At 44.2% G+C, this 23264-nt stretch overlaps 1 protein-coding gene across 3 annotated transcripts in view; it reads right to left on the bottom strand.

Annotated features, from left to right (window-relative positions):
* Positions 1 to 23264, bottom strand: part of C8H7orf50 (chromosome 8 C7orf50 homolog) — a 255846-nt gene that overhangs the window by 5243 nt on the left and 227339 nt on the right. For all 3 annotated transcript variants that reach the window (XM_066576343.1, XM_066576345.1, XM_066576344.1), the window contains exon 5: positions 12326 to 12407. In XM_066576343.1, the coding sequence (XP_066432440.1) occupies positions 12326 to 12407 (82 nt within the window). The remainder of the gene's footprint in view (positions 1 to 12325; positions 12408 to 23264) is intronic.

The following is a 23264-nucleotide window of genomic DNA, read 5'->3' as shown; positions in this document are numbered from 1 at the left end:
TCAGTGAATACATTAAGGGGTGTAGTTTGTAAAATAAGGTCATTTGTGAGGGTATCTATCATTCTGACACCTATGAGCTTTTGCAATCTTGGCTTGGTGTAGGAAAACAAAGTGTTGATATAATTAATGTTAAATTTGTACGTCTCCTAAATGGCTAAAAAAAAAAAAAATCTGAGCCTGGAATAAAGTAAACAGATGGAAATATATATCTTATCAAAAATTTGTACAGTATGTTTGTACATATTTGAGATATTACAGTTGAAAATGTGAAAAAAATATGATTTTTTCTAAACTTTTCCCAATTTTGGCACTTTTAATAAATATACACAAATTCTATTGGTCTATTTTTACCATCTTAGGGCTAATGCCCAGGATGGGATTACCGCTGCATGAAACGCAGCGGAAATCCGCGGTGTTACACCGCAGCTATTAGGTTCTACTGACTAGAAGCAGGCGCCGAGGCAGAGCAGAACCAGAAGCGGGGGGCAGGAGACATTGGAGCGACGCAGGAGTCGGTAGGCCCGGAGGCCACCAGGAGTCCGAAGGAGCGCGGCTGGAGGATTGCCCGCTGCAGGTCCAGCGGGCAGAAGTGGAGCAGTAGGTCCCAGAGGTCCTGGAGCGGCAGAAGGGCAGAGAGTGCGGCCGCCTGGAGAACAGGTGACGTCACCAGAGCTGCGGAGGAGCTGATAAGTACATCTAGTGTGTCTTAGTGTATGTCTTCTGCGTACCTAGTGTGTGTGTGTGTATGTATGTATGAATCTTAAGTGTGTGTGCCTGTGGGTCTAAGTGTGTACTAGACTGTACTGGAGTGTGAGTGTGTAAGCAGGATTGGGTGATTGAGTGTGTGTGTGTGGGGAGGTGGAGGGAGTGTGCAGTTGCGCATAGGCGGCAGCGAGTGAGCGGTTGCGCATAGGCGGCAGAGAGTGAGCGGTTGCGCATAGGCGGCGAGTGAGCGGTTGCGCATAGGCGGCAGCGAGTGAGCGGTTGCGCATAGGCGGCAGCGAGTGAGCGGTTGCGCATATGCGGCAGCGAGTGAGCGGTTGCGCATAGGCGCCAGCGAGTGAGCGGTTGCGCATAGGCGGCAGCGAGTGAGCGGTTGCGCATAGGCGGCAGCGAGTGAGCGGTTGCGCATAGGCGGCAGCGAGTGAGAGGTTGCGCATAGGCGGCAGCGAGTGAGAGGTTGCGCATAGGCGGCAGCGAGTGAGAGGTTGCGCATAGGCGGCAGCGAGTGAGAGGTTGCGCATAGGCGGCAGCGTGTGAACAAATCTATCTTCACTACTTCCACAAGTAAACTGTAGATCCCCATTAGGATGAGCTCCATGCCTGGCAATGTCATCCAGTGTGCTACTTGTGCAATGTATACATTCCTTTATCAGCCGATCGAGGGTGCATACTGTTGCGCAAGATGCGTGCACTTCCAACATTTAGAAGCCCAAATCCTGGATCTAAATGAGCAACTGGCAACACTGAGAGCTCACTGAGCAGACACTCGCTGGGGTAGAGGTTGGGGCGGATGGTAGTACGGACGTGCAGGGGGAGCAGGCACTAAGCTGGGTGACAGATAGAAGGAGGCGTAAAGGGAAGAGAACCAGGGAAGCTGGTCCTGAACTGGCACAACCCAACAAGTCTGCAACGTTGGCAGATGAGGGCGATGCCATTACATAGCCAGCACCGCTGCAGCACGACAAGCCCTCTGAACGCCAGGGAGATGACTGCTCCAGTGAGACGGGGACGGGCAGCGCAGGGCAGGCTAGACGGGTCCTAGTGGTGGGGGACATAATTATAAGGGGGACAGATAGGGCAATCTGCCATAAAGACTGGGATCGTCGAACGGTGTGTTGTCTTCCTGGCGCTCGAGTTCGACACATTGCGGATCGGATTGACAGATTACTGTGAGGGGCCGGTGAGGATCCAGCGGTCATGGTGCACGTTGGCACCAATGAACAAATTAGAGGTCAATGGAGAGCCCTCAAAAATGATTTCAGGGACAACGAAGTAATTATCATGGGGGACTTTAATTATCCAGATATAATATGGGAAAACGAAACCTGCAAATCTCATAGGGGTGATAAGTTCTTGAGATCAATTAAAGATAATTACCTTATCCAACTTGTGCGGGAACCAACGAGAGGGAGGGACACTCTGGACTTAGTACTAACTAACAAACCGGACCGAATAAAGGGGGTACGGGTTGAGGGGCACTTGGGGAACAGTGACCACAATATAATCAACTTCCAGCTGTCATTCAATAGGAAGCCTTATCAGGGAGCGAGAAAGAAACTAAACTTTAGTAAAGCAAAATTTGATCAGCTTAGAACTACTATCGGTAACATTAATTGGGACAACAGCCTCAAAAATATCAGTACAGAGGACAAATGGGAAAAGTTTAAAAGGATCCTAATTACCTCATGTGAGCAGTTCATTCCCTTTAAAAATAAGAGAATCTCAACTAAAGGAAACTAATGTGGCTCGACAAGACTGTAAGGGGGGCAATAAACGAAAAAAAGAAAGCGTTCAAACTACTAAAGCCAGAAGGCAGCGAAGAAGCGCTAAAATCGTACAGGGAAAAAAACTAAATATGCAAAGATAAGATCAAAATTGCTAAGGAGGAGGCAGAAAGACGGATCGCCAAAGAGAGCAAAAACAACCCGAAATTATTTTTCAACTATATTAACAGCAAAAGGATTTGCACTGAGAGCACTGGCCCTTTAACAAATAATGCAGGAGAAATCATTGAAGATGATGGAGGGAAGGCAAATGTATTGAATAGTTTCTTTTCAAGCGTATTCACAAACGAAAAGGAAATGCCACACGAGATACAGGGGAATAAAATAAACCCCTCACAAAATATGTCATACCTAACGCAGGAGGAAGTGCGGAACAGGTTAAAGAAGATTAAAATCAATAAATCGCCCGGCCCAGATGGAATACACCCAAGGGTACTAAGGGAACTAAGTGATGAAATAGCTAGGCCGCTATATCTAATATTTCTGGATAATATCAAGACCGGTGTAGTACCATTGGATTGGCGCATTGCCAACGTGGTTCCAATTTACAAAAAGGAGACCAAAAGTGAGCCTGGAAACTACAGGCCGGTAAGTCTCACTTCAGTAATGGGAAAAATATTCGAGGGGTTTCTGAGAGACGCCATCGAAGAATACCTCAAGAACAACAACGGTATAACTCCTCACCAGCATGGGTTCATGAAGGGTCGATCATGTCAGACAAATCAGATCAGCTTCTACGATGAAGTAAGCTCTAGGCTGGACCTGGGAGAGTCTGTTGATCTCGTATATCTGGACTTCTCTAAAGCATTTGACACCGTGCCGCATAATAGGCTTATATACAAAATGAGACAGCTCGGACTGGGTGAAAACGTGTGTATATGGGTAAAGAACTGGCTCTATGAAAGAAAGCAGAGGGTGGTAATAAATGGTTCGTACTCTGATTGGGCCACCGTCGCTAGAGGGGTGACACAGGGCTTAGTATTAGGCCCCATTCTGTTTAATATATTTATTAACGACCTGATAGAGGGGCTGCACAGTAAAATATCAATATTTGCAGATGACACAAAATTATACGACATAATCAATGCAAACAGACCTAGATAAGCTGGGGGCTTGGGCAGAAAAATGGCAAATAAAGTTCAATGTTGAAAAATGTAAGGTTATGCACATGGGCAGGAGAAACAGATGTCACCAATATACACTAAATGGGGTACTGCTAGGGAAAAGTGATGTGGAAAAAGACCTGGGGGTACTAGTGGATTGTAGACTAAACTGGAGTAACCAATGCCAGTCAGCTGCTGCAAAAGCTAATAAAGTCTTTGGGTGCATTAAAAGAGGTATAGGGGCGAAGGACGAGAACATTATCCTTCCATTATATAAGGCACTTGTCAGGCCTCACATGGAATACTGCGCACAGTTCTGGTCACCGGTGCTCAGGAAAGATGTTACAGTACTGGAGGTGGTTCAAAGAAGGGCAACTAAACTAATACATGGAATGACGGGACTGGAATACCCAGAGAGGCTATCAAAATTGGGATTATTTACTCTAGAAAAAAGAAGGTTAAGGGGCAACCAAATAACTATGTATAAGTACATGAGGGGACAATACAAGGATCTCTCCCAGGATCTGTTTATACCCAGGACTACGACGGTAACAAGAGGGCATCCTCTACGTCTAGAGGAAAGAAGGTTACATTACCAACACAGAAGGGGGTTCTTTACTGTAAGAGCAGTTAGACTGTGGAATTCTCTGCTGGAGGAAGTGGTGATGGCAAAATCCATAGAGGAGTTTAAAAGAGGACTTGATGTCTTTCTGGAGCGGAAGGATATTACAGGATATAAATCTTAGGTCAATTGTTAATCTGGGTACACAGCAGGTAGGAAATATTAGGGGTTGATCCACAGAACAGTCTGATTGACATTAGAAAGTTGGGAAGGAATTTTTTCCCCAAAAGGGCTAATTGGCTTTTGCTCTTGTTTTTTTTTTTGCCTTCCTCTGGATCAACAACACAGGAGGATAAACAGGCTGGACTAGATGGACATTGTCTTCATTCGGCCTTACATACTATGTATATTACTATATATACTATGTATAATGTTCATGCTGCGGAATTCCGCAGCGTAAAAATAAACCGCGACATGTTCTAAATGCTGCTGGAATACGCGCGGATGGCTTCCATTGTAGTCAATGGAAGCCAGGCATCACGCTATACTTTTGCTGTAGCACAGCAGAAGTATAAAGTAAATACACTTTCCCGCCCACCGCCGGCTGCGTCAAATGACACTGCTGGCGCATCATGGTTTGTACTGCACATACGGGACTCACACAGCGGATCCAGGAGGTGAGTATGGGGTCTTTGGTGGGCGCCGTGTTGAAAAACAATGTCAGTATCACTTGGATATGCAAAACCTTTAAGGAGTTATTCTATATTAAAGTGTCACACGTCAGGTTTCCAAAATTTGGCTTTGTCACTAAGGAGTTAAAGCACGCAGATTTGATTTGCGGACCTTTTGGTCCAGAAAACAATCCGCGGCACGCCCGCAGCGGATGCAGGAGATTTAACAAGAAAAAGATGCATTGCACATGCGCACGCATCCGTGCAGAAGAAAAAAGATCCGTCTGGGACTGAGAAGACCCGTTAAAATGTCCATGGCCGCGGGCAGGGTCGGATCCCGCTGCAAGCTCCTGCAGGAATAATCAGACCTGCCTAAGGACATGAGGCCTAAAAGATTTCAGTTTGTTTTTCAGTGGAATTGCACAGATAACGGGTCACACGGAGGTGGAAAATACATCTGAAATGATTCATCTTTATCAGGTTTTTCAACATGACAAAAACCTGGCATTATAACAGGGGAGTGCAGACTTCTTCATATCCACTGTGTCTAATGGGAGTCTTATGCAATTTCGCTCCGGTTCCATCCCCGGCTGTTACTAAATCCCTTCCCCATACTTTAAACTGTAGCTGTTTTTTTTGTTTGTTTGGTAACTACAGAATCAAAACTAACAATCCCCCCCCCCCCCAAAAAAAACAGTTACATGGCGCACTACTGTAGCTGCAAAGTGAATGAGAGTTCAAGAAATCTCATTCACACACTGCAGAAAAAAAATCTCCTGCATAAGGCTGTATTCACACTGTGAGGGCGAGAGAAATTTCACCTAGATTGCACTCATTTAACCCGCTTTTTTCAGGCTTCTGCGCTGCGTTTCAGAATTTAAAAAACACGCCATTCGCATTGCTGTACATGCAGTTTTTTCATGCACATGAAAACTGCATGTTGTTACAATAGTTGAAATGAAGAAGAAAAAAAACGCATCCCACTCGCATGCGATTTTTTTTTGTCACACTCCCATAGGAAATAATAGGCGATGCTCACAGCAGAATCGCCCAAAAATAGGTTATATACACTGTTATTTTTCGCTCTCACACTAATGGCGCTAATGTAAATGAACCCATTGAAAATAATGGGCTCTATTCACGTGCGATTTCTGTGCATCTCGCAATTGCACAGAGCTCGTGCGTGAGCAGCGCCCGTGTCAGTAAAGCCTATACTAATTTGTGGTGCACAGTTTAAATCTGCAGGACCTCAATTTATACCCTGAAGTTTGCGGTGGTTTTCACGCCTTCACATGAGGGGGTGATGTGTCATGTGGGTTTGGGTGCAAATTGTGACCCAGATCCGCACCAAAATCCGCTACATGTGAAGCTGCCTTACTGTTCCTCATCTTCTAGAGCTTTTGGATTTCCCTACTTTGAGTCCTGAACTTTCTGCAATCATCTCTTTTCCATAGGTGGCATTTCCTACCCAGATGAAACCCTTCTTCTCTGTTGACATAGGGTACCCCGCATGATGGACCGTGATAGGGACGCCCACAAGCGCCCGTGATATGAGCCAGGTGTAGTGAATAAGCACTGTTTTTCTGACCTAATTCCTCTTCAGCTGCAGAGAACATCTGTTCCATTGTGTGGGATGTTACGGTAGCTTGTGCTAATGAAAAGCAAAACAGTTGGAAAGCCGTCCCAAGACATTTACTTGTATATTCTGGAGTCAGCATCAAATGTATGATGAGATCAGCCGCGTACATATTTGCACAGTGGTGTACAAGAGCGAGCGCTACGGGGGAACTGGGGAGGAAGTGCCCGGTCATCAAAACCATTAGTGTAGGCTGCTGATCGGTGGGGGTCGCACCATGGAGATTCTATTGATCCTGAGAACGGGGGTCCCATGTCCCCCTCTTCTTGTCATTGTGTGGATGCTTCTCCCACCCGCAGTGACATCACATTAAATGGAGAGCAGGCCAAACATCCGTGGTCGGTGCTCCATTCATTTCAATGATGCTGATGGAAATACCCAAGTGCTTTCCGCTTGGCTATCTTCGCAGTCCGTTTGTAAGTGAATGGCGTGCTGGTGGCCTTGCCTAACTGTTACTTCATTCAATCTCCTCCTCACTATGCGAGGTGCAGTAAGCCCGTAGTAAGGACGAAGGGCAACTATGGACTTCCATTCTCAGGATCAGTGGGGTTCTCAGTGGTGAAACCACCATCCATGGATAGAAGATAACTTGTAGTTCTGGGACAACCCTTTTAATGGGTTGTCTGCGTAAATGCAGGACATGACCTTAGGAACATGAAGCACTCTTTGTAACTGCCCTCAAATGTAGCCAAGAGATGCAGATCCTGAATAGAGGACCCCCCTCTATTAGAGGGAACCCGTCATGTCCCCACTGTTAGGGGATGTGACAGGGAGCCGCGTGATGTATCTTTTATACCCACCTGCTCCCGCGATCCATCGCTGTCCCCCTCTGAAATCTGACTGTATTCAGAGTCCCGTGCGCACGCTCTGATATACAAGTCTATGGGAGAGCGCACATACAGGACTCGGGAACAGAGTCACATTTGTGTGCCGAATTCAGAGGGGGGATACTGCTGGAACAAGGGAGCAGGCGAGTATAAAATATACCTTTCTCAGCGCTTTGTCACGTCCCCTACCAGTGCCATAACTTAGTTTATGGTGCTGTGGGATGTGACTAGTTCCCTTTAACTCAGAATTCCCTAATAGAGTCTATAAAGATTGGTAATCTAAACTGCACGACTCCTTCAAGGAACTAGCTGTCATCGTCTTATCGTTTCACCAAAGGTAAAATGACTTATTAAAGGAACACATACGGGCAGAGCTCATCCGCTTCGATTTGTTTAGTCTACAGGCTGTGGAGCGGTACAAGATTAGTCTTCTTGAGTCCCTAGCCCAAGCAACATCCCCTCAATAGGTTGCAATAGACAGAACACAGTGGATCAGCCACAAATGTTCCTCTAATTAAAGCAGGCTTTATCGTTCCAAACGTATTCACAGCAAAATAAGAGTATTCTATAGGAAAATTTTGATATGACCAGCTTTTAAAATTTTAGGTTATCACAGGTGATACTAAAGGCAAAACAAGATGGTAAGGAAGCAAGAGGAGAACAAATAGCATGCGGCCAAAGTAACATAGTATGGTAAGTCAAAAAAGACAAATGTGCATCCTACCACCCCCAGAGGTTGTTGATCCAGGAAAAAAGGAAATAAAAAACAATGAGGTAGAAGTCAATGTTTCCCATGTAGGGGGAAAAAATTAATTTCTGACTCCAATCTGGCAACCGGAATAATCCCTGAATCACCGACCCTTCTGAAGTATTTAGTGACCATAACATATTATTGTATAATATATTGTATCACTCAAGAAAGGTCTCCTCTTGTACTCTTTTATCGAGTTCCACATCACCACATCATCCGGTAGAAAGTTCCATAGTCTCACTGCTCTCACACCAATAATATATCAATATAGCAATGACCGCTATCATATTTGGCCATACACAACCAAATGCTGTCATTTCTCAACCCTGAATCACTAAAATTACAAAAAAAATATTTTATATAGAAAGATATCTTTTGATCTGGTCTTATTTCCTTGGAACCTTAACATAAAATACTGAAGTTGCAGAGCTGACCAGGAGGAGGCAGCACCGAGCTCCTACATTTCCAGCAGCGCACATTACATATATTTTACTTCTCTCACGTGGATTCCGATCATCTTGTTATTAAAAACTTTCACTGGAGTAGTTTTCCAAAACACATTCCACCTCCCATGTCCTCCACATCCAGCAGTAACGTCCCTCTCATGATTCATACTATTAGTCACTGTGACTTCTAAAGAATGCCTCCGCTAAAGCACATCAAGTGTAAACCAACCTCATCCCACAAGCCTATCATGACTCCAGAACTAGAAATAGAATTTGGGGTAAATTCTATGCCTATACAGCAGGTTGATGGGGCCGTGGTATGTGTCATCCTCTGTGAAAGTACCCTTAGTCAGTGTGGCATTTTACAAAGCTGTGGGGTCCTCAAGATCTCAAACTAGGAATAACAGTAAGTTACAAAGCTTCAGAAGTTTTAGTGCTAGGTTCACTAAATACCATTTACGTAACTGGACAACTCTAAGGCCTCCCTCACACAGGGCGTTTTGTACAGCGTTTAACGCTGCCTTTTCAGCCCAGCGCTAAACGCTGTACAAGGCTCCCATTCATTTCAATGGGGCTGCTCACACAGGGCTGAAAATGCAGCTCCTTGCAATGCTGCGCTGTGACAGCGATGCAAGTTCTATTTTGGGGCGTTTTCAGCCCTGCGTCGCCCATTAAAATGAATGGGCAGCGGTTTCAGCACTGCTGAAAACGCGGCAACACTTGGTGCCGCGTTTTTGGTAGCGTTAACCGCTCACTGATTTTCGGGGGGGAGGGGGGGCTTGCAATTGAAGCCCTACCCCGAAAATCTGTCCCAGCTAGGCTAGAGGAAAAAAATAAAGTAATACTCACCTAGCCGCTGCGGTCCGGGTCGTGGCCGCTGGTCTCTGCTGCTGATCCGGGCTTCCCCTGCACTCACAAGTCTATTGCCGTAGGCCAGGTTTGAGAACCTCGCCTCCAGCAATAGAGTGCTGTGATTGGTTGTCGGCGCTGGCTCGATGCCCAATCACAGCCCTTCATTAACTGTCTCAGCCAATCAGAGCTTGCCGGCGCTGGAACAGCTGGAAGTCCCGCCCGTCCGCCTGACTGGAAGATAATTGGGGATTGCTAGGGGGGTGGGGGTTTTAATGTTATTCGAAGGGGTGAATGTGTCTGTTGTCATGGCAGCGGTTAGGGGGGGTTACTTGGAGTCGGCATAAAAGTGGGGTGGGGAGCAGGGGCTGGATAGCTTCTTTACCCCTCCCCCTTTATTGATTAAGGATTGTGATGGGTCTGTTGTCTCTTGGTTCTGACAGGGCGGAGTGTCCAGCCTTGAAATGGCTAGCGGGTCTCTGAGTCTGGGGGTAGGCGGCTGGAGGCAATTGGTGATATTGGGTCTCCCGAGACAGTTGACTTGCTGCAGGAGACATTTTTTGGGAAATAAGGTCTCCCAAATCAGTTGGTGTGCGGTGAGAGGCATTACGGATATTTACTTAATTAAGGAGGCGACAGAACTGTTGGGGCTTCAAGGACCTCCCCCTTTTTTGGGGGGTGACAAAATGTTTATGTGATGTAAAGTTATGTAGTAATAAAATGGCTGCTGTGGCCAATTTATCCAAAATAGGCAGTGCTTGTCATTAATTTGGGTATTGGAAGGGAGTTGGTGGGGATATTACTTTGTTAGGCTACAGTAGATACGACTCCGTTATACCCGGGTCATGCTCCCTATGCCGGCAGGAAGCTTCATATGCGAAGCCTATTACCAGCTGCATACAGCTTCCTAGATCTTCATTGTTCCCTACAGAGATCTCTCCTTTTTCGGGGAGAGTCTCTGGGACATTTTAGGAAAGTTGTAAAATATATAGCATAGGCACATCAGTTATGCAAACATGTTCGCCAGCAGAAAGGTGACTAAGATTGATTGAGAAAACCTCCGACCCCAGCTACTGAACGCCCTGCCAAAGGACCAGCGCACAGCTAATTAGGTAAAAATGTTATTAGAGGTTTCTTTTTATGCAGAGGTGTGTGGTCTACACTGTTTTTTCAGAAACATGGCCAAGTATGCAATTACATATACCTCCCACACATCACTGTGGACAGGTAATACGCTAGAACTTGTACCTATAGGACAGAGATGGCCATGTGCCGGCTGTATCTCCTGTGTAAACTCTAGCCAGGGGCTGGCAAAGCAGCTGAGCAAATAGGGTCCCAGTGAGTGATGTGAGGGTCTTGGATGGAAGGTAACTGGGATACTATGTTCAATGAAAACCCCCATGTGTCCTGCCGGACGTGTCTTCGTAGGACTCACTGAGGTCTGTATGTAGAGGCTGCCCGGTAGCACTGACTTGAGCGGTCTCTGGACCTAAAGAGGTTTTCCACCTGGCCTCATTCACGCGGATGTAAGCGAGTTTCGGTCCATAAATAAGCAGCACATTCACGGATCACAAATTGCCTATTCCTTGTACATTTCGGTGGTTCTTGTGATGTCTTTGCGTGTCTAAGCAAATACACAGTGAATATGCATGTCTGATGAGTATTCACTGCATATTCGCGCAGTCCCATTCACTTCAATGATCTATTTCAGTGCATAATACGCACCATATTAGGACATACTGCAGATTTTTCCAGGCCACTGAAAACCACGTGAAAAATACACAATGGGTTTGATTCACTGTGCAATATGTGACGTGTTTAATCCCATGTTGCTTCAAATCACTATGTCCTTCCTGATTGCTGCTGACCAGGACATGTGACTGCTGCAGAAATCAAAGACTATAGAAGTTACTGTTGTGATCAGTGATTGGCTGCAGTAGTCACATGTCCTGGTCAGCAGCACCCATGAAGAACAGAGTAGTTGTGAAGCAATTTTAAGTTATTGGAAAACCCTTTAAATTTGGCAGAGAGAAAAAAGAAAACAGTCCAGGATTATTGCCCTTTCTTGCTCTTAGCTAATTGAACATTAGAGTATGTTTACACATTGCAGAAACCCGCAGTGGAAAAGTTTGCTATCAAAGTGAATGGGAGCAAAGTAAACCCTGTTCACATGTAGGGGAAAAAATGCAGATTTGCTACTATAACTATACTGTAACTCTAACCTGCGGATTTGCTGCGTATCCGCTGTGGAAATTTTGCAACAAATCTGCAGCGTTTCCGCAACATGTGAACATACCTCTTAAGAGCTTTTACGTGATACATTCTTTTTAGGCTAGACCATCAGTGGGCTGCTAAACCCCATCCACTAGCAAAATGAAGAGGACATGGTGCTCACTGGAACATCACAGCATTGCTTCCTTGCTCCAGACGCAGCACTGTACATACAGGTGTGGATGGGCCTGATATTGAAGCTCAGCCCCATTCACTGAAATAGAATGAGTCGCAGTACCTGATACAGTCCCTACAGTATTTACGCTGTGGGAAATTGGTGCCCAGAGACAAAATACCCACCCTAAGATGGGTCGTTAATTTAGGGTCCCAGGAAATCTCTCTAACCTGAATGAAGTGAGACAAAACTGGTTGCCAAGGACATTTTGCCTGACAACCTCATATAAAAGATTAGTATCTAGGCAGAGTATCCCTAACAACCAGTCTGTCAGACTTGACATTACATTTCATCTGAAAGAAGAATTGGCACTGTAGTACCAGCAAAGAAGGGGAAAAGCAGCTTGGGAAGTGTTAAGACATGCCATTTACAATGCGAATCTGCATTAATTATCAGATTTTTCTAAAAATCGACTCTGGTAAAGAACCGATAACTATGGCTGAGTGACAAAGAGTTATTACAGTTATAAAACACCATCACGTAAGATCTTAAATGCATGATAAAAACACGATGAAACCATGACATACCTTCTCCTGGTCAAACATGTTAGAAAGGAGCCAGGTTTGCCTTGTCTTTTGAAACTTCCATTCTGGTTTTTTTTTTGACCAACTAAAATAAAAAGCAAAACAGAAATTATGGCAACGAAGTACACGACAATAGCATAAAGAAAATGGGTTAACAAATCAGTGGGTGACCGCCATAAAATATCCATGGTTAGACATTTTCATGCACTCATTCAATAAAGCTGAAAGTGGACCAACCAGCATAGGGTAGAGAGAAACTGCTGTCCAAACACATTTGGCTATGCTCGTAGGAGGAAGGAAATCCAACCTGTTCGATTCCACCTTGATGGAAGACATTGGGAGGCAACCGAGCTGTCGCCTTACAAATTAGTTTGCAGTCAGAACCCAATGAATTTGTTTGGAGCCCCATCAACAATTATCTAATGTGCAAGGTTAGTGTGTATTGAATCCATTGCTAAAGAATAAACCAAACTACCCGTACGATCCCAATATTAAATTCAACCAAAGTAGGGAAATGGTGACTCCAATCAAGTTTAGACTGAAGAACTTTTATGGAATTATCAAAAAATACAGAAAGACTATAGAGCCAAATGAATCCCCACACAGGGGATACCAAAATTCACATACAGTGCAACGAGGAGTGATATGAACATAATAAATAGGAAGAACAGGGGTGACCACAAACAGGCACATCTGCATCGGAAACAAACATTGTGTCAAATTAGTCAGATGAAGAAGAAATAAAGGGTAACGGAGGAAAATTCTTCGGCAGGGTCGTGACAACCATAGATAAATATTACATGTGGAGCAGATAGGGCAGCCCTGAAATATCAAGATGTGTGGACCACGGAGTCCAGGTTTTATTAAACAACTCCATCTTATCCCGCCTCATAGCAGATAATTTTTCAAAGACCATCATTTTGGAGACCCTTAGGGTTCCTGTCCACGGGCATGATTTTGCTGGCGTAAACCGCCGGCGAATCACGCCGTCTGAAGCCTTCCATAGCATTGCTATGGAAAGCGCCGGTCCCCTGTTTATTGCGATTCTCCGCTCGCGGCGGGCAATTCGCAGCATGATGTGAATTGCCCTGATTCTCCACGGTCAGCCTATCTATTAGATTAGGCTGACCGGTGGAGATTCGTCTGCGGCTCCTGCTCCCGCATCGCCCGTGGACTGGGGGCCAAACAGAAACCACTTGAATGGAGACAGTTGGGAGAGAGCCATTGGGAAGCTACATGCATTTTGGCTACCATGCATAAAATTTGCCCTAATTTATGCTCTTGGCTTTTAAATCTAGGTGGTCTATCCATCAATTAAGCAATTGAGGGGGTAAGCTGGAAAGTCTTATACAACACCCTTGAGACAAGGTTAGCAAACTGCCCTCCAGAATGATCTGATTCTGGACATGTCTACCAAACATGAAGTGTGGTCCTATTCTGCTGACAACCTCTAAAGCAAAGATGCGATATCCCAGGGGAGAACTTATGGAACCGAACTGGAACCAGGTCGATTATATGCAATATTTTGATCGTCCAATCAATTTTAAAGGGGAAGTCGACTATTAACCATCCCTGCTTCTCAGAAGGATCTCCTGACAATAAGTTGAATTGGTGTCCACACTTACCATAAAGCCTAATCATTAGAAATGAGCGAGTATACTTGCTAAGGCACAACTCGCTCGAGTCATGTGCCTTAGCCAAGTATCTCCCCACTCGTCCCTAAAGATTCAGGGGCCGCCGCGGCTGACAAGTGAGTTGCGGCAGGGAACGGGGGGAGAGAGGGGGAGAGAGGGGGAGAGAGATCTCCCCTCCGTTCCTCCCTGCTCTCCCCCGCCCCCCGAATCTTTAGGGACAAGCAGGGAGATACTCGGCTAAGGCACATTACTCGAGCGAGTAGTGCCTTAGCGAGTATACACACTCATCTCTACTAATCATCTATAATCTGTGGTGAAACCTGGAAATAAGTGTTCAATTTCCCTGTGGGGCCACCATAGGAGAGATTCACCATGCACACTGCCCATTAAAGTTATTGTGTTGTCTGTGTAATAAAGGACAGGCCAAGTGCTCCAGAGCGAGAAACTCTTTGTAGATGCTCTCCATTCTGGACAAGACATGAGGATGGTGAACAGCAGACCCACCATCCACTATTATCTCACTATTCCCTAACAAGGAATATAAAAGTATAGTCTCTAAATTTAACAAGTCCTTTACGATATGGTAATCCAAATCACAAGTCACTAGAGTTTGGACCTTTCAAACTTAATGCCTTCTTCAGTCCAAGTGATCAGACATCCTTGGAAAGGGCAGTAGTTCATGGCTGAAGCGTTGCCCATTTCCTGCTGTTCCCCTGCACTATATACAGCATTAGGTTTGATTTGACTATAAGTATATGAACCTTCAGATATCACTTCGTCTTTAATTCCACATCCTGGAACCATTTATTCCCGAAAGCATACACAATGGCAAATCTGCTGGAGCTTCGGGGTAGTAATGGAGACAGGTCTGTGAACATCAATAGCTTTTGAAAGTAAGCCTTCCTCAGTTTCCTTTTTTCAATCGCTTTGCCAAGGAAAGCTTTTAAACTGTGTCAAATTGTCTGGAAAAGTGGCTATACAAAGCCTGGCTCTATCCGAAGAGCCTGAATGAGAGCAGAACATGTGTCTCCTTTATGAGTTCCAGACTACGTCTATTGCAAACAGTTACTTCTCCATAAACTGGAAATGGAGCGTGTGAGATGTCATGTGCTTCAGGTGCACCATGTAACACTTCCATATGCCTGCGACCGAGGAGACTGTATACAAAGGACCTTGTAGTCTTAGATGGAGGGGGAGGGGGGATTTATCTTGAGGGTCTTATAGTGTTGTGTGCACAACGCATAAAAATACCAATAATATGATCCACCTACATTGTATCAGTAATGGGATGAATATGGAAGAGATAAGGGAAAGTTTATTCTATAATTGAGCTTTCTTCCTCTTTCTTGTTTTTGGGCTGTGGGGTAGATAGCTCGGTAGTGTGGGGGTGTCGCGACATTCAGAGACGGAATCAGCGAATGTAGTCCAAAACAGGTGTGACCTGCGTTTATTTTATAACCGCAACATAAAGTCCAACCTTCGCTTCAGGCAAAACAGCAACATAAACGTCCAACCTTAGCTTCAGGTACACAATAATAGTCCCAAAATCCCGCTATCAGGCCGTCCCGGCCTGATCCAGTCGCACTTAGCAGGTGCAGCGCACAGCAGGGTTTCTCTCTTGCAGCCGGTCACACAGGCTGCCAGGGTCCAGAAGCCATCTTCATAAATAAAAGTCCATATAAGCACCCCACCTGGGTGCTTGAGGTTAGGGGCGTCACCCTGTCAACCTCTTGCCTTTTCAGGCCACCAGCCTGCACCACCTCACTCTGCTGCGCTGGTTCTCACTCTGTCTCTCCTTGGCAGGAACTGGCTTTTTATCTCGTTCCTGCTCTACCCCTTGGTTAACCCTCGCAATAGAAGTCCTGTCTCTGGCCCTCTACAGGCCCTTCTGTGTACTGCACTACTACAGAGCGTTTGCTGGCCCGCTTTAAGGTTTTGTTTTTTTTACCAGAATAAAAAGTTATTTCCTATCCACTGGATAGGGGATAAATTGCTGATTGGTGGGGGTCTCACTGCTGAGACCCTTACAAATCTCAAGAGTGGAACTCCTGTGTCTTGTTCTCCTATCATTGTGGTGGTTTCTTCTTCCCCAGCAGTAATGTCACTCCGGATGGAGCCCAGGCCGAGCATGCACTCCATTTAAAGTGACGTCACATTTCATCCATTCATTTAAATGGGAATGGCGGAAATACCTAAGCATGTGCTACTCGGCTATCTCTGCAGTCCCATTGAAAGCAAATAGAGCACTAGTGTGCTTGTGCAATCGCCGCTCTTTTTAGTGTTTTCCTCACTGCTAGGGGGAGAGGGGTGCAGTAAACCTGCAGTGAGGAGGATGGGGAACATGGGATAAATTGTAATTGTGGTACAACCTCTATAGGGTTCTGGTGCATTATGTCTCCACCAGAATTATGGGTGCACTGATAGCACAGAAGGGTAAGCTGATCTGCATCAGGCAAGTTGTGACATTATCCCATCTCCTTCTGTGGAAATTACCATTCCGGTGCCTCTTTACCCATTATTTCTGAGGATATTACAGTTGTTTGAGTGGTTAACACTATTGCTTATATTTGGCCATACAATCTACTAGCCAACACTTGAATCCATTGTGGGACATCTGGTTAGCTCCTCACTTGAATGCAAAATGGACATAACCCCACACATTAACTGTCCTACAAATAATGAGGGTATAGGCAACATTTGTACTTAAAAATAAATTCCTGTAAAAATTAGTTCTTTAGTTTGCAATAGCCATTTCTGCAAACCCTTGATGACAACCAACATGGTTGTCATTATATTTCCAACAAATTCTGGATCTAGTTCTCCCAAACTCCTGTCCAGTAATGCAGTGATATATCTCCTGCCCAACTCCTCTCTGAAATCTGGGTGATAAGCAGCTTTCTGAAAAACACAAAGTAGTGTTTGAAAAGAATGTTTAACCACTTAATAGTAGAAGATGTGTGCTTGCCATCAGTTACTGGTGAATTTTGCCTGAGTGCTGGCGGAAAATACAGTATTTTTCTGACTATAAGATGCAGCTTTCAGCAAGATAAAATATTGCTGAAAAGCATTTGCGCCTTATCGTCCAGAGGCAGCGGGGTCTGACAGATACAGAGCCCCCTGACTGCTGCCTTAATGAGTCGGCAGTGTACTGGTGCGTGGTTCTCCCTCTCTCTGCCCGATCAGTCCCTTCCAGCAGGTAGCAATGGAGATCACTCACATATCTACCCAGGGCATAGGTCCTGCTCTGTATACACAGGGACAGACAATAGCAAAGGTCAAAGGTCCTGCAGTACAGTAGTAGCATACACAATGTATTAACCATGTGACCAGGAAGCATCTAGAGGGGTCATATATCACTACACCTTTTAGTGTTAATAAAATCAGTGCTGAACATGCAAGCTGCAGGTGCGTGTGCATGTAACAGAGCTGTATGAGTGTGTGCATATATGTAGCAGAGCTGTTTGTGGGTATGTGAATGCTGCAGAGCTGTGTATATGTAGCAGAGTTTTGTATGTAGTAGAGCTATGCGTGTTGTGCGCATATACAGTGTGTGTGTAAACTGACATGCTAGCGACATTGTTTGAATGGACACACTAGGTTTAATAGGAGCTGACTGTTAACGGTTAACCCCCTTTTCTATACTAGAACACCAGACTTAATGACGGTCGCCCCTCCACTTTGTTAGACGCCCCCAGGGAGATTTAAAATTGTATGAAATATATTTTCCTGCTTTCTGTTGTCTAAACATGGATGCGTCTTATAGTGCGAAAAATACGGTAAGTGTAGAATAAGTCAATGTCCCAAACACTTTACTAGACATATGTATACAACATGTCTTGGGATTGCCCAGACCCCAAAACATACCGTCATATATTTTTAATAAAGTACTTTAGGAATTCACTCAGCCATCAGCATTTTCTAATATTTTCAACACATTTTCAAGGAAGCCACAGTTTCTCGGTCGAGTAAATGTCTCTATGGGAAAAAACGTAATCCTGCTCATAAAAATAGTATTCAGCATCTCCACACATAGAAACACTTAGATCCTAATTCTGTCCTTCCTTTTTCTACACTGCTTATGTGGCCAAGACGCAAGGGGTACTGGCACTATAAACATACTGCAGAGGCGTTCGAATACTTGTGTGTCTTATTATATGAAGGAATGAGAGACTACACTTATTTAGTAGCCTATCTTTAAACTACAACTGTTGCCCTACACACAGCAACTGCAGCCAGGGATCAATTTAAATGGACACCATGTTAGCCTTATATTATCTCATCTACATTGTCCCTGGATATCAGCGATTGTAGTCATTGGCCAATATCACCATCAAATGAGCCTTAACTGACCTTTTACGCAGACCAATATGGGAGATGAACTGGATTTTTCTGGAAGGGGTTGGCCCGATTGTGATAATGAGTAGTATAAGGAGCTTACTCAAAACTTTACAGAAGAAGAAATACTATCCCCGATACACTGAACTCCAATGCTGTGCTGCCTGGAAGTTACTATTACTGCCAGGGAGCACAGCACTGGAATTCAGTGTAGCAGTGACATGATGGACCTACAGCTGGTGAGGATCTGAACTGACATATAAACTAGCCCGCCCTCCATACTTCTTTAATCGTACTCAGCCACAAATCCCCTATTCACATAGGGAGATATGCTGCCAAGAACGATGACTTTTTTGCTGGCATAATAGACCTAATCATCTGACAAAAGAGTGCTTGTCCATTGGCTAATAGTTGCCCTGTTTATACCAGGGCAATGATCGGGTGCATGAACGTTCTTACAAAACTTCATTTGCAATCATGGACCCTTGTAAAGGCACCTTAAGGCTGGCCATACAGAGTAGATGACTAAAGCGTGACAACTATCTCGCCATAACCCCCCCCCCCCCCCCCCCAATACACATGCACGCTCAGTTGAGAGAAAGTTGCCTCCAGACTCCTCTGGTGGCAGCTTATCTACTCGAATACAAAAGTATAGGGCAGCTTGATCCTCATCTCCCCCAACATTTGCTATTGAGAGAGAGTTGGGAGGCCCCCTCATACATTAGATGGTGGACGGGTTAGGCTGATTTAGAGGCAAGAAAACCATTTGTCCACATGATCACCAATTTCTCACTTCTTAAGAAATTTTCTGGCATAATTACAAAAAGTTATGTATTAGGATAAAGTGACCCATGTGCCCCAAAATATATACACCAACACTGGGCTCCCCACTCTCAGGCATGAACACAGACTCGGGTTAATTTATTAGGACGCTAAACAATCCAAATATATTAGATCGTGGAAAGAAAACACGGCAGATAAGGATATGAATATTTATTATGGCACAACAGATATGATCTGGGAAACCTAAAAACGCCCAAGAACTCTGTTGATTTTGATGAAGTGTATACAAGAATATTGGTCATATTTATTTCTGTATTTTACAACATGACCTTCTAATATTGGAGTATAGGTAGAATAGGAGGTGGTGACTCCTTTCATCATGACTACATGCACTCAGTACCTGTACAGTACAATAAATGCCCTGGTTTAGGAAATAACTATGCACCAGAATGTGAATTTTCCAGTTCCTCTTAGTAGCTTGTCATGTTACATTTTCATTCAGCTTTACACATTTTGCCTCTTGGGTCCATATTTTATGATCTCATTGTAGCTCCTTGTAGTCTCTTATTAACACAGCTGGGGCTGATGTGGTCAGTTTGTCTCCATAAACTAACTTTAGAACCTGGAGCTCGGCCAAGAACTAAATCAAGGTCATCAACATTGGAGGAAAGCCTTTGGAATGTTCTCCAATCCGGAGGTCTAGTGGTGACCACAACTGACATGAGTTATCCTCTCTACCATAAGAGTAAGATCTTAAATACGTTCTCCACAGAGGCCAGGAATGGACGGTCTTATACCGGAGAAATTACATTGGATGGAGAGTGCAAAGAGAACGTTCTGATCTGTTCCACAGATGAGTGGAGGCACCTGTGGAGTTTAGGACATAAATTCCTTTTTTCCTTTTTCATCGCCAGATGAAACAGGAACTGCAGATTAATTTCACATCCTGTTGCTGTCAACCATTCTTGTCAATGCAGTTTTGTTAAACTGCTTGGAAAAAAAACATAATGACATTTTAGAGGACGGTTTGATTAAATGTCATCTCCGGGGATAGGATTACAATCCTCCCCTGATATCAACCAAAAGCCAAGAATGTGATCAGGAATGTGTGAGGACTCTCAGTCTCCTCCCTACTGTTACTCAACATCTAATCGGAGAAACAAACAAGGATTTGCTGGATGTCTTGTAATCAGAAGCTATAGGAAGAAATTAACAAAGGCTTTAGGAAGAATAGGTATGTGCTAACAATGGAGCTCAATGTGTAGGTTCACCTTTGGTAAACATATATTAGGGAACTGCATGAATAGCAATCTCCCCATACAGGTTGATTCTAAATAAAGCTGATATATTCATACATGCATTGATATACAATAGCCAGAATGACATGAAAAGATAGAAGAACTCTTCAAGTTTTTAATGCACCTTACAGATGTTCTTGTAGATACTAGTACCAGTGTTTCTGGTGGCACAATGTGCCACTTACTAATATAATATAGTGGAAGGGATTGGGGTTGGTCAAAATATTTCTAGGCAAATAGTAAGCTATTGGCATTATTTGCAATTTTGCTGAACAGTGCAAACACCTATGAATAAGAAAACGTCAGTAAATGTACAAAACAGCAATACCGATACTGCAATATTTAAACCTGTGGAGCTTCCGATATTTCGTATATGAGCTGCATGTGATTTACGAACTTTAGCAGCTCGCTGAGGAGACTTGTTCGCTTGCTGCTTTCGAATATGAGCTGCCCATGATTTATGAACTTCAGCAGCTCAGTGAGGAGACATGTTGGCTCATTGCTTTCACATATGAGCTGCATGTGATTTACAAACTTCAGCTGCTCGCTGAGGAGACATGTAGACTCATTGCTTTTCGCATAGAAGATTCAAGTGATTTAGAAACTTTACAGGCATTAGTGATTAGATAATAAACTTGCAGAGTGCTCTACATTATAATTAGAAGTAATAAGGGTGCCATTGCTGACTATTAAGGACTCTGACTTTTGTAAACCGGTCAGGAAGCTATGTATGGAGAAGCAGATGTAGATCTAACAAACAGTATCCAACTGGATTCAGTGAACAAATGCTATAGCATAGAGACCAGAGAGAGATAAGAATTACCCTTAGCAACAAGGAGCAGGAGAGTGATTGCCAATTGACCTCTTCCCTCTCTATGTTCACAATGCACCAAATCATAGAGGATATTAGGACTTGAAGAATTTAAGAGTTAGTTGGATTTTTTTGGCACATGGAAAGGAAGAGGATGCGCAAATGAAGCACAGAAGTTACTTTAATGAGGCTGAGGAGCAATGGGTGGGAGCAACCCTTTCGGTCTTGTGATGGTAGTGGGACGCTGGACCATCTCCAATAGCAGCTGTTACTTGCTACCACTTCAACACTTCTTTAAAAGTTGATCTACATTTAGAGTCAATCTCTACAATAAGATTTTACTAGCTACCAGGAAACTTACTTAGACTTAGGTCTCCCTACACTTTTCAGCATATGGACAAGTTATCTTCAGCCTTTCCCACCGGCAACTTCCCATTTTTTTGATTCCATGACATGCCAATTTTTGCCAGTCTTATCTTGTCTTATCTCAGGGAGGCGTAGGATGCGTCCAGCAAGTGGAGGCAGCGTTCAATGACATGGGAGTTAAGTCGCCGCGTACCAGAGTGGTGGTAAATATTCTCACTCGTAACCCAATCATGGTAAGTGACCTTAAATAGTGACAAAGACATTGCTGGAAAACAGCAAGTCGCCGATTCATATGTGAGCTCGCTTTCTAGGTTTCAGATGGTTTACAGATAAACAATTTTGTAGCGCTACAAAAATGCATATATGTTAAGACCATGGTTTCCAATGGGTTCCTTCACATGAGAGATGTTTTGTAGCCTGAAAGAATTCATTGGAAACCATAGGCTACACATAGATGCGTTTTTGTAGTGCTATAAAATTGCACAATTTTGTAGCCCGTGTGAATAATGCCTTAGGCCCAATGTCCCAGGGCAGATCTGATTTGCGGAATCCGCATAGGTCACCCGCATGGAAGGTATGCAAATCAAGCTGGCCATAGGAAAACATGGGCGCCCGCAAGTTAAATAAAGCACGCAAATTTGATTTGCGGATTTTTGTCTTCCACACACATCTGCCATAAAAAGAAAGAAGACCCGCTGAAGACTTGGACAGGTAAGTAGTAGCCCCGCAGCTTCCTCTGCCACGGGCAGGGTTGAATTCCGCTGTGGGCTCCTGCATGCAGAATCCGATCAGCCCGTAGACAGCCTTAGACACACCATACCCACAAATGCCTTAATCACGGTAAACCAACGACAGTGGTTGCAGGAGGTCAACCAGTTTGTCTATATAGGCAGTACGATCACTAATGACGGGGGTGACAAACAGGATATTTAGTGGGAAGATACGGGCAAATTTCCAATGGCTACGTCTTATATGGGCTACTGCGTCACTCCCACTGCAAATGAAGATATGGTTTTTGAACACTACCGTGATCTCAACTGCACTATATGTATCTGAAAGACCAGGAAACTACCTAACAATTTCCTAATGTGCGACTATTTCTGGAATCACCACCTTTCAAAATACCTCACTGTTGACTTTCTTATAATGTTAGAAGAATAAAGGGACCTTTAACAGCAGTTTGCAGTGATGGAGATCACAGTAACTCACGTCAATGTTGCATTCACAGACTACAGGACATTCTTCTGAAATAACCTGAATCTTGGTTATCATCAGATTATGCATTCTGGTAAAAGAATGAAATCTGACAGCAGCCATGATATAATTGGGAATTAGCTCTTCATGCAACCTCTCAATACAAAAAGATTTTTCAGTTTAATGCATAATTTTCTTGAAGATCACAAAGAAAAATAAACTGAGAAACCCACAATATGAGAGTGGAAAGTATGTACTGGAAAAGAGAGCGGAACGAGCTGTGATGCCCGATGGGCAGTAAACACAATGATGAGGAGAGTAAACAACGGGTGAGAAGTGCAGGAAACATTGGCTCCACGTCTACATGTAGTGTAGAAGCAGCTGGTGCCATTTACTTTAGTGCTCCAGTAAATTACTAAAAGTGGATTATAAAAGCACGCGTGGCAGAACCGTCATCGGATTGTGGTCTTTCAAGCTCCAATAAATATGGAGAACCATAGCCAGTACCCGCAGTGTTGTTG

Source organism: Eleutherodactylus coqui, chromosome 8 (genome assembly GCF_035609145.1).
Source record: "Eleutherodactylus coqui strain aEleCoq1 chromosome 8, aEleCoq1.hap1, whole genome shotgun sequence".
NCBI classification, from domain to species: domain Eukaryota; kingdom Metazoa; phylum Chordata; class Amphibia; order Anura; family Eleutherodactylidae; genus Eleutherodactylus; species Eleutherodactylus coqui.
Note: the sequence above shows the minus strand (reverse complement) of the source record. Positions and strands in the feature narration are given on the sequence as shown.